The 12,141-nt window shown below is 44.3% G+C and overlaps 1 protein-coding gene across 1 annotated transcript in view; it reads right to left on the bottom strand.

Annotated features, from left to right (window-relative positions):
* Positions 1-12,141, bottom strand: part of LOC145340550 (ephrin type-B receptor 1) — a 555,098-nt gene that overhangs the window by 112,298 nt on the left and 430,659 nt on the right. The window contains exon 6 of the mRNA XM_080185026.1: positions 11,335-11,459. Within this exon, the coding sequence (XP_080041152.1) occupies positions 11,335-11,459 (125 nt within the window). The remainder of the gene's footprint in view (positions 1-11,334; positions 11,460-12,141) is intronic.

Genomic DNA, 12,141 nt, shown 5'->3' with positions numbered 1-12,141 from the left:
AATTAAATTATTACTGCCCTCTCCTTTGATTGGTTATTCCTTCTCCATTTGGTTTTATTCTCTCATCTTTTCTCTGTAATCATTCTGAATGTGAAAGATGAGACCAGAAATATCTGAACCTTCTCCCTTCAGAAACTAACAGATCTACTGTGGATTTCCTGCACTGTTTCTTCCTGATTATTCAAGAAATGTTCTTTTGCTATTATTTATGTTGCACTAAATATGTTGAACAATGCAAAGAATGACAAGATTAGACTGGAATACAGACTACTGCTGTCACTGCCTCTTAAGAACCTGTGCTTGTGATTTGAACAAAACTCTTTATAGCACTGTATTATAATGGGTTTAATATTTGACTTGTTTGCAAACGAGTCTTTTTTCTTTCCTTTCATTTCAGACACTTACATAACCAGCCATCTCCAACCACTCACTTCCCCCAATGTGTTTTGCTGGGAGATGGAAAGGAGCAGGCCTTTCGAGTCTCAAATCTCAGTGTGATATGACAAAGACTCAATGCCAACAAACTCACCTGTTCCACCTTGGAGCTGCTAAACATGGGAATCATCAGCAAACAAAATGTACTATCAGCCAAGGGCTGGGATGCACATTTTAGTGACGTGATCTTTAAGCAGAGTGTGGACACGCTGCCACTGAGGTTCATAATGAGACAAGTGGGCAAATGGTGAGTGTGATGTGTGGTGAGTGCTGCAGGCATTTTCTTTTATGGAGTGACACTCCAAAAGCTGAAATCCTCCCCTACAAGTTTCTTGGAGGGATATGGTGACCGTGCTTTGGATGTTAATGAATGATCTGCATTTCACAGCAAGCCTGCAGTAACTCTTGCATCAGTCTACACTTGCACCAAAAAGAACATGCGTGGGATGTCCCAATGTGGATTAAACTGATTGATTTGGTTTTGTACCCTGCAGTTGTTGGTCATTGTAGAATTCTTGGTAGAAGATCAATTTCCATCTATCATAATCTTTGGTTCAATTCATGGAAAATAAGATTTCATATTTCTGAAACCCGAGGCCGGCTGAGAGGTGGATGTTTTTTGGCCTTCCAGGGACATTATTTGCAGGCCTTCAACACAACATTCAATTTGGGTGCTGTTGGTTTCTATTTTTGCAGAAAATTGGGTTTTGCCAGAGGCACTCAGCTCTTGACCTCATTACAGGCATAACTCAAACATGCACAAAACAGCTGAATGCCAGGGGTGAGGTGAGAGTGACAGCCCTTGACATCAAGGCTACATTTGACCAAGCGTGGCGTTAAGGAGCCCTCGCAAAGCTGAAAGAGGGGAAAGCTTTCTGCTGGCTCGAGTCATACCTAGTACAAGCGAAACTGGTTGTGGAGGTTAATCATCTCAGCTGCAGGACATCAATGCAGAGTAGTGCCCTAGGCCAAATCATCTTCAGCTGTCTCATCAATGGGCTTCCTTCCAACATAAGTTTAAAAGTGGGAATATTTGCTGATGACTGCACAATGTTCACCACCATTCGTGACTCCTTGGATACTGAAGCAGTCTATGTCCAAATGCAGCAAGACAATATCCAGGCTTGGGCAAGTAACAATTACATCACACACAGATGCCAAGCAATGGTAATCTCTAACAAGAGACTAACAGGGGAGAATCTAACCGTTGCCCCTTGACATTCAATGGCATTATGATTGCTGAATCTAACACCATCAATGTCCTGGGGATTACCATTGATCAGTAACTGAACTGGACCAGCCACATAAATACTGTGACTTCAAAAGCAGGTTAGAGGCTGGATCTTCTGTGGTGAATAACTCGTCTTCCGACTATTCAAAGCCTGTCCACCATCTATAAGGCACAAGTAAAGAGTGTGATGGAATATTTCCATTTGCCTGGACGACTGCAACTTCAACAACACTCAGGAACATCAATGCCATCCGGCATAAAACAGCCACTTGTTTGACACCCTATCTACTACCTTCAACATCCACTCTCCCCCATCACCACTGATGCACAGTGGCAACAGTGTGTACTATCTATAACAAGCACACAGCAACTCACCAAGGCTCCTTCAATAGCAGCCTCCAAACCAATGGCCACGGCCACCTCGAATGATAAGAGCAGCAAATGCATGGGAACACCACTTGCAAGTTCCCCTCCAAGCCACTCACTATTCTGGCTTGGAAATATATCAGTTTCTTCATTGTTGCTGGGTCAAAATCCTGGAACTCCCTTTCCACCAGCACTGTGTACCTACACCACACAGACTGCAGCGGTTCAAGAAGGCAGCTGACCACCACCACCTTCTCAAAGGCCATTAGGGATGGGCAATAAATGCTGACCCAGCCAGCAAAGCCTACATCCTGTGAAAGAATAAAAAAAAGCTTGTTTCTGTGCTATAATAATCTGCTAGCCCAAATCGGTTCTCAAAAAGAAGAAAGATGCAGCTTTTAAATAAATACTTTATTATCGTCATTGAAAGACAACAAATCTTTGAGAAGAACGGAATGAAAATGCAATAGAAAATTACCAGTCCATTGATAGTGGCTGCAATTCCTTAATAACCAGCATTTTATGTCATTATGTTCACTCTGCAGGGAGTACAATTACTTCCCTTGTCTGTGAGACATCAAAAGAAACAGTCAGAGGTATTTTTGATGGTAACATTTAAAGAAAAGCAATGTATTCAAATGGAACAGAAAAACATTCTGGATATCATCAAATCAATACTTCTGTTAAAGGGATTCACTTTCGGTATAAATTTGGATTCTAGTCTCAAAAAGTCAATATTTCACTTTTAATGTCATTTCAGGACAATGTAGCCCACAGCGAGTGGGTTTACAGTACCATGGCTCATCCATGCAAGGAAAGATAAGCCTGGAACTTCATTTATTTTATTTTAAATGCACTGGAGCTACACAGTGCGATGAGGGACAGAACACAAGCTCCAGCCTGACCTGCCTGGTGCTGAACTGGAATGTGTTGAATGGGAAAGTGACCCCTTGCCCTGCATGAATCTCCCACAACTTGATGAGCAGAAGACCTACCAGATCTGTTTTTTTTACCTTAGCTGTTTTACAGTTCATGAAGACTGAACTGCTGCCACATTAATCAATAAAAGCCACGAGCACTGACTTTCACATCCACAGGTATGAAGCAGGGGAAAAGATAAAGGCGGTTTTGAGGTGAAGACAGGAAATGTTCAGTTTGAAAACTTGGAAAGATGTCTGTTTCTCTATCTGTGCAATAAGACTGCTGGAGATGATTAGTTGCCTCCCGTTTTAGGGATGAAGAATAAATGCTAGCCTAGCCAGCAGTGCCCACATCTCATGAATGAATATGAAAATAAATTAACTGTCTTTGTTTGATCGTATGGCAGGAGAAGCTGCAAGATACAGAGCAAGAAAGAAAATACAAAGGAAGCCTTACTTGACAACCTGGTCTTATAACCAACTGAAGATTTGATCCAATGATTAATAGTTAACTTGATTTCATAAACAGTTAACAATCTAATCCACTAACCAGCTCATTTCTACAACTAGCTGGTGGTTGTTCCTATAAATAACTGAAGGCTATGGTCACATCATTTGGGATTTTTCATTGGCTAATGCAAATTAGCAGAAAAGGCTGTGTTCTGAAAACATTTTCCATCTAAGTACTTACCAAATTTATTCAGAGAGGTTAAAAATATTCTGTGCTAGGCTCTGAATGACACAGATTAGCATATCTCTGCGCCCTAGACACAAATTCAGCCTGGACTGATTGGTTTTAACACTGCTCTCATCTCCGTCAACTGTGAAATGACTTTAGGGCACTCTCAGCCCACTTTCAATGATTAGAATTGGGAACAAAGTATTAGTTTCTCTCAGGGCAGCCACAAGCATGGTTGCTGTTGAAAGAGAAAAAAAACAATTGATGCCACAACTATTCTGCTTAAAATTAAGGCACATTGACAAAGAGGCAGATTTGCTTAGTATTGAACACATTCTACACATATTCCTGAAGAGAGAAGCTGATGTGGGTACATGGCAACAGAAAGGATTGTCCATATTATGAGGCAATCTATCAAAGACAATATACAGAACAACAACCTTCTCGCCTGTTTCAAAGAACTGAATCAAGTTCTTCAAATATAATTTGCCCATAACAATGTTGAGCCCCATTCATAAAACCATGTTTCCCAAGTGAAAATTAATTGCACTCCACATCACATGCAATACAGTCATAACAAAAGACTCCTTTGCTGAAATTTTTCTTCCTGCACTCATCAGGACATTTACCAGGGATGAGATATGTTGATTACCTTGAAGCTGTACTACCATCTTTTCAATTGTTCAAGATTCATCGTTCCACAATGACTCACAGACTATTTATCCTTCTTAATTTAGCATCTTCTTGTCACATTTGAACTAGATTAAATAACTAAATTAAAAGGAGTCAAAAAACTGTATCTGAGCCCCAAATTACAAACTTGGGTGGAATTCTTCAACTCCTTCCTGCCATCTCTTGTGGCTGGTTTTCCAGCAGTGGGGACAGTTCGTTATCGGCCGCTAACGCGATCTTCTGATCCCATCGAATTCAATGATGATTTAAATTCCTTGCCTGTGCTGTCACTGGGGAAATCCCAGTGGGAGTCAACTTCAGCAGGACTGGAAGACTCCATCAGCAGGAAGAGCGAGACAATTCCACCCTTAAAGCACAACTATGGATGAAATGTTGGTAAAATCATTGACATTTACCACACTAGGGAAGTTCATTCGATTTGTGTTAGATCTTTGTTAGAGTAATCCAGTCACTGCAACCCTCAAAAAGCAGGTTCTCTTCATCTGCACCACAACTCTGCCTCATTATCCCCCTGCTCTCAACTTCCGCCATTGTGCTCCTTCGGGAACTCTTCATCCGTACTGGCTACTTCATTCTGCCGCTGCTTTCTCAACTTCTTATCCCAACCCCTTCCTCCTGAAGATCTTCAGTATTAATATGCCTATTAAGATAGCTGCGTTGCTTCATCTTGTTCACTCTGGTGGAATTCCACTACAGTTCGCAGTCCGTCACAATTTCACTCAATGCTCATTATTACACTATTTACATTATTGATTAGCACGGTGGCACAGTGGGTGAGCACTGCTGCCTCACAGCACTGGCACCTGGGTTCGATTCCTGTTTTGGGTCACTGTCCGTGTGGAGTTTGCATGTTCTCCCTGTGTCTGCATTGGTTTCCTCTGGGTGCTCTGGTTTCCTCCCACAGTTCAAAGATGTGCGGGTTAGGTTGACTGGCATGCTACATTAAGATGTGGTGATTCTGGCGTTGGACTGATCACTCACCTGATGAAGGAGCAGTGCTCTGAAAGCTTGTGCTACCAAATAAACCTGTTGGACTTTAACCTGGTGCTGTGAGACTTCTTACTGTGCTTAATTAACCCTAGTGTCGGGGATTAGCAGGGTAAATGTGTGGGTTACAGGAATAGGGCCTGGGTGGGACATGGTTGACACAGGCATCATGGGTCGAATGGCTTCCTTCTGTAGTGTTGTTGTTTGTCCATCGTCATCAATGAGGACCTCAACACCTTAGTCATTTTGAGGCTGGTTGCGGTGTGTCAGAAGATGACTGATCAAGCCAATTCAGGCACGGAATGTCCTGGCACATATTGGACAGACTTGTGTAGACACTGTAGTTGTTGCGCTGGTGGCTCTGGACTTGCGCAGCTCGCGCTTAAGTTGTGCTTCAGCAATACACCTTGCTTCGTAAACTTGACAGCCTTTGTGGATGAAGCAGCGCCAGGTAGGGTGGTTTTGTGCCAGCGTTTCCTAGGTGGTCGTGTCAATGTCAAGCGACTTCAGGGAGGCTTTGAGAGTGTCTTTGAAACGTTTCTTCTGCCCTCCATGCCAGCGCCTTCCAGCAGAGAGTTCCCCAAAAAGGAGCTGCTTGGGTATGCGCTTGTCTGACATACGGATGACATGACCTGCCCACCGCGTCTGCGCTCTCATCAGCAGTGTGTGGACTGATGGTAGACTTGCTCTAGAGAGAACTTCAGTGTCTGGTACTTTGTCTTGCCATCGGATGTGTAATATTCTGCGAAGACAAGTCATGTGGAAATGATTGAGCTGTCTTGCATGCCTTCGATACACAGTCCACGTTTCACAGGCATACAGGAGGGTAGTGAGTACTGTGGCGCTGTAGACCTTCAGTTTTGTTGCTGGGTTGATTCCTCAATGTTCCCATACAGTGGAGTGCAGTCTACTGAAAGCAGAACTTGCCTTTGCTATTCTGCAGTTAACTTGTGTATCAATAGTCACTGCTTGGGAGAGGGTGCTGCCAAGATAAGTGAGCTGGTCCACTGCCTGTAGTTTCTGCCCTTTGATTGTGATTATGGGTTCTGTGTATGGTGCACGAGGAGCCGACTGGTGCGTGACTTCGGTCTTTTTAATGTTGATGGTGAGTCCAAAGTTGTCACAAGCCGTGGAAAATTTGTCCATACTGAATTGCATCTCTGGCTCTGAGCCAGCATACAGGGCGCAGTCATCGGCAAAGAGGAAGTCTCTCAGAACAGTCTCCTTCACTTTGGTAATAGCTTGAAGTCTCCTCAGGTTGAAAAGCTTCCCATCCACTCTGTACTTCAGGCTGATTCCAGCAACACTGTCCTGGAAGGCATCATTCAGCATGGCAGTAAACATCATGCTGAACAGCATGGGTGCGAGCACACAGCCCGGTTTGATGCCACTGGTGACTGGGAATGCCTCAGAGGATTCTCCGCCATCCAGTACTCTGGCCATCATGCCATCAAGGAACTGGCATACCACCTGAAAGAATTTGGGGAGGGCAGCTGAACTTTGACATGATCCTCCACAGGCCTTGTCGGCTGACAGTGTCAAAGGCTTTCGCAAGGTCAACAAAGGTTGTATAGAGCTTACGATTCTGTTCCTGACTCTTCTCCTGAAGTTGGCATGCAGCAAAAATCATGTCAATAGTTCCATGACCTTTGCGGAAGCCTCACTGTGACTCTGGAAGCAGGTCCAGTTCCAGATGAGTGACCAGACGATTTAGCAGGACTCTTGTGAGGGTTTTTCCTGTGATGGAGAGCAGCGAGATTCCTCGGTGGTTGTTGTATACTTGCCGATTGCTCTTCTTTTTGTGGAGGTGTACGATGGAAGCATCTTTAAGTTCCTGAGGAAAAGGACTGGAACAACTCAGTGAGCTTCTCGATAAGTACGGGACCAGCAGCTTTGTAGATCTCTGCGGGTATGGCATCTGCCCCTGGGGCTTTGCCACTGGATAGCAGGCTGGCAGCCTTTGTGACTGGCTACTACCGGTGGGTCATCCATGGCACTGTTGATATCAACCTGGGGAATCCTGTCTATTGCCTCATCGTTAATAGATGACGGTCAGTTGAGGATCGCTTCAAAGTGATCAGCCCATCTCTGCAGGATCTGAGCCTTCTCTGTAATGAGAGTTATACCATCTGTACTCAGGAGGAGGGAGCTCCCAAGAGATTGAGGTCCGTAGAGAGTGTTGAGGGCTTCATAGAACCGTTTCAAGTCGTTTCTATCAGCGTAACCCTGTATTTCATCTGCCTTGGCGCTCAGCCAGGCATCCTGCATTTTACGCAGTTTATTCTGGACTGTTCTGTGAGCATTGGTAAAAGCATTTTTCTTGGCAGCTGATGATCGGTCGTTCTGACAGGCCCGATGAAGATGGTGCTTTTCAACAAGTAGCTCCTGTATCTCCTCATCATTTTCATCAAACCAATCATACTGCTTGCAGGTGGAGGGCCTGAGCATCTTCAGTGCAGATGTATGGATAGCATCCCTGAAGCATTCCCAGTCGTCCTCAGCATAGCCTGCTCGGTGTAGGTCAGCAAGCTTGATTTCTAAGTCTTCAGCCAGTGCTGAAGCTATGCTGGGGTTCTTTAGCTTGGCCACATTGATTCTTTTCATAATCTTGCTTCCTTGTGGTCGCCTCTTGGGTCTGATGCGGAACCTCATTTTGGAGACAATGAGCCTGTGACCTGTCCAGCAGTCAGCATCACACATGGCCTTGGTCACTCTGACATCCTGCCTGTCTTTTCTCCTGACAATGACATAGTCAATAAGATGCCAATGCTTAGAGTGAGGGTGCATCCAGGAGGTGCTGTTATGGGTAGGCAGATGGAAGTTGTGTTGGTGATGAGGAGGTCGTGTGCTGCATAGGTCTTCAGTAAGAGTAGGCCATTACTGATACACTTGCCCACTCCATGCCTCCCAATGACTCCCTCCCAGATTGCAGACACACCTTACTCTTGCATTGAAATTGCCAAGCAAGATCAGCTTGTCGGTACTGCTCACTGCTGATAGTAGGGCGTCTAGTTCTTTGTAGAGTTTGTCTTTCATCTCGTCCGGGTTGTTCATTGTTCAGAGTGGCTTGACTTCTGTTCTGTAGCGGAAGCTGTAATGTCATAAGCCGGTCGTTCACACCCTTGGCTAGACTATCAAATTTCCGAACAAAGTGACTCCTGACGGCGAATCCAACTCCAGCATCACGACGCTCATCGCTGCCGCGACCGCTCCAGAAAAGTGTATCCACCTCCAGTTTCAGTCAACCGACCTACGTTGGCAAGACGAGTTTCGCTCAGGGCTGCAATGTCAATGTTGTATCTTGCAAGCTGTCTGGCAACTAAGGCTGTTCTTCTCTCTGATCTGTCTGCTCTACTGTAGGGATTCTATGAATCTACGAATCTAAAATCAATTATGCTGCCCTGTCTCTCCTCATGGGCCTATGTTTTATTTAATTAATTCTTGGGCTCTGGGCATTGCTGGAAAAATTGGCAGTTATTGTCCTTCCCTAGTTGCCATTGATAAGGTGGTGAGTTCATAGAATCATAGAATCTACAATGCAGAAGGAGGCCATTCAACCCATCAAGTTTGCACCGACCACAATCCTTTCCAGGCCCTATCTCCATAATCCCCTGCTCTAGCTAGTCCCCTGACACCAAGGGGAAATTTAGCATGGCTCATCCACCTAACCCACACATCTTTGGACTGTGGGAGGAAACTGGAGCGCCTGGAGGAAACTCGTGCAAACACACAGAGAGTGACCCAAGCTGGAAATCAAACCCCCATCCCTGGCACTGTGAAGCAGCAGTACTAACCACTGTGCCACCGTGCCACACCTATTTGTTGTCTTCTTGAACTGCCACAATTCCTCTAGTTAAGGTTCTCCCACAGTGTTGTTGGATAGAGTGTTCCAGGACTTTAACCCAGTGATAAGAACATAAGAACATAAGAAATAGGAGCAGGAGTAGGCCATCTAGCCCTTCGAGCCTGCCCTGCCATTCAATAAGATCATGGCCGATCTGTAGTGGCTCAGTTCCACTTTCCCGCTTTCTCCCCATAACCCTTAATTCCCTTGCTTACCAAAAACCTATCTACCTGTGTCTTAAATATATTTAGCGAGGTAGCCTCCCCCACTTCAACTGGCAGAAAATTCCAGAGATTCACCACCTTTTGAGTGAAGAAGTTGCTTCTCAACTCTGTTCTAAACTGCCCCCACCCCCCCTTATCTTGAGGCTGTGCCCTCTAGTCCTGCTGTCCTTTCTGAGCGGGAAGAATCTCTCTACCTCTACCCTATCTGTCCCCTTCATTATCTTATACGTCTCTATAAGATCCCCCCTCATCCTTCTAAACTCCAATGAATACAGTCTATTCAGCCTCTCTTCATAGTCCAACCCTCTCATCTCTGGTATCAGCCTAGTGAACCTCCTCTGCACTCCCTCCAAGGCCAAAATATCCTTGCGCAAGTGCGGCGACCAAAACTGCACACAGTACTCCGGCTGTGGCCTCACCAGTGCCTTGTACAGTTGCAGGAAGACCTCCCTGCTTTTATATTCTATCCCCCTCGCTATAAAGGCCAGCATCCCATTCGCCTTCTTGATCACCTGCTGCACCTGCAGACTGGGTTTTTGCGACTCATGCACAAGGACACCCAGGTCCCTCTGCATGGTAGCATGCTGCAGCTTTTCGCCCTTTAAATAGTAATCCCTCCTACTATTATTCCTGCCAAAGTGGATAACCTCACACTTGCTAACATTGTACTACATCTGCCAGGTCCTCGCTCACTCGCTCAGCCTATCTAGATCCCTCTGCAGACTTTCTACACCCTCCGCACAATTTGCTTTTCCACTTATCTTCGTGTCATCAGCAAATTTCGACACCCTACACTCAGCCCCCTCCTCCACATCATCTATATAAATGGTAAATAGCTGAGGCCCCAGCACCGATCCCTGCAGCACTCCACTAGTCACCAACCGCCAATCAGAATAGCAATAGTGATGATAAAGAAATACTGACATATTTCCAAGTCAGGATGGGATGTGACTTGAAGGTTAACTTGGAGGTTGTGGAGTTCCCCATGTACCTGCTGCCCTTGTGGTTTGAGATGGCAGTGGTCACAGGTTTGTGAGGTGGTGCCAAAACTTATCAAGATGTTGCATCTTATCTTAAAGATGGTGCACACTGCAGCCATAGGTGTTCTGGGTGGAAGGAGTGAATACTTAAGGTGCTGGAAGTGATGCTATATCAAGCAAAAAACTTTGTCCCAGATGGTACCAAGTTTATTGAGCATCGTTGTATTTGTACCTATTCAGAGAAGTGATAGGTGTGCATTGCATCACATTCCTAACTTGTACTTTGTAGATTGTGGAAAGGCTTTTGAAATCAGGAGGCAGTGACCGGCTGCAGGATTCCCAGTCTCTGACCGGCCCTTCTATTTTCTACCACTTTCCTTATTAATTTTCTCTTAAAAGATGCAATGGTCTTTGCCTCATCCACTCCACATGGTAAAATATCCCATACTTCAAAAAACCTTCCACATGAAGACATTTCTCCCAATCACTCTTCTCACTCTCTTAATGACCATTTTATCTTGCACTCCAACCAAAAGCAAGTGATTTTCTCTTTTCATCCTTTCAAAACTCTTTACTACTTTAAAAAGCTCCATTAAATCTCCTCTTCTCCGCTCCAGTGCAAATAGTTTCAGTATCTCAAGTCTCTCTTCAGAATAAGAGTTTCCCGCTGTTGGCAGCATCCCAAGATCTATCTGACTTTAATGTCATCTCTACAAAGAGGTGCCCCAAACTGCACACAGTATTCGAATAGCCACCTAACTAATGTTTTCCACAAGTTTGGTATTACTCATTATTCTTGAAATGTGATGCTCCAAAAATGAGATTCAATACATCTTTTGATTGAATCAAAACTTACTTTGACTTTTCAATGGGATCTACCAAGTTTTCAAATCGATAAAACCAATAAGCTCAGCAAGCACAAAATATTGATGCCATTTCCGATATGATGCACAGGTTGTATAAAAGTCACTGTACCTTTTCATAGTACCGCAGTTCGTAGTCAAGGATGATCCCATTTGGTTGATCAGGCTGTGGCCAAGACAAAGTGATGCTGGTCATTGTAGAGCTCACCTGGTGCATGATGGGAACTGTAGAGGGAGCTGCAGGAAATAGAAGTGAATAGAATGAAAAAAAAGCTTGTGCTTTCTTTTAAAGAGAAGAAACACTTCCAACTCATTTTCTTCTAGGCTTTTGTTTCAAAATAACCAAATCTCCTGCTGTTCATAAGATTATTGGTTTCATATCTGGAGAGCTGTCAGAAGTCTATCCACCTGATGGTCAGTATTGAGCAAAAACCATTGCACTTTGGCCAGACGGAAAAGCATTTAAATTGTTGCTTGTTATTGAGAAGGGGCCAGAAAGAGTCTTTTTTTTATCACCTGCAGTTCAATTCATACAAACAATGGCTGTTTGCTGTGGCCCAATGTGTACCTGTACAGAGCAATGGAGACCCCCCTGCTAGGAACTCCATTTAGACCAAGACCAAATTGGTTTAGATTGCTTTTTTCTTTTCAGAAAATAGATTTCCAAATGGATTCCTGTTCAGATAAGTTGAATTGGTCAACTAAACAAAAACTGTTTTCCCGGATTGGGTAACCACTTCAGTCCAATTCAAAATCACAAAACTGTAACTGGAACTCTCTGCTCTGAATCAGAATGCTTGACATATCATTCTGTAGTGAGTCTGTTTTTTCCTTTGAACCCATGGGTATTTTCTTTTTGAATCAGGCTTGCTGATTATAAACTTCACATAACAGAAGTCCAGAAGGAAGTTTGAGGGCC

This window comes from Carcharhinus amblyrhynchos, chromosome 3 (genome assembly GCF_965287045.1).
Source record: "Carcharhinus amblyrhynchos chromosome 3, sCarAmb.v2.hapA, whole genome shotgun sequence".
Lineage (NCBI taxonomy): Eukaryota > Metazoa > Chordata > Chondrichthyes > Carcharhiniformes > Carcharhinidae > Carcharhinus > Carcharhinus amblyrhynchos.
This window is presented reverse-complemented; position numbering and strand designations above follow the sequence as displayed.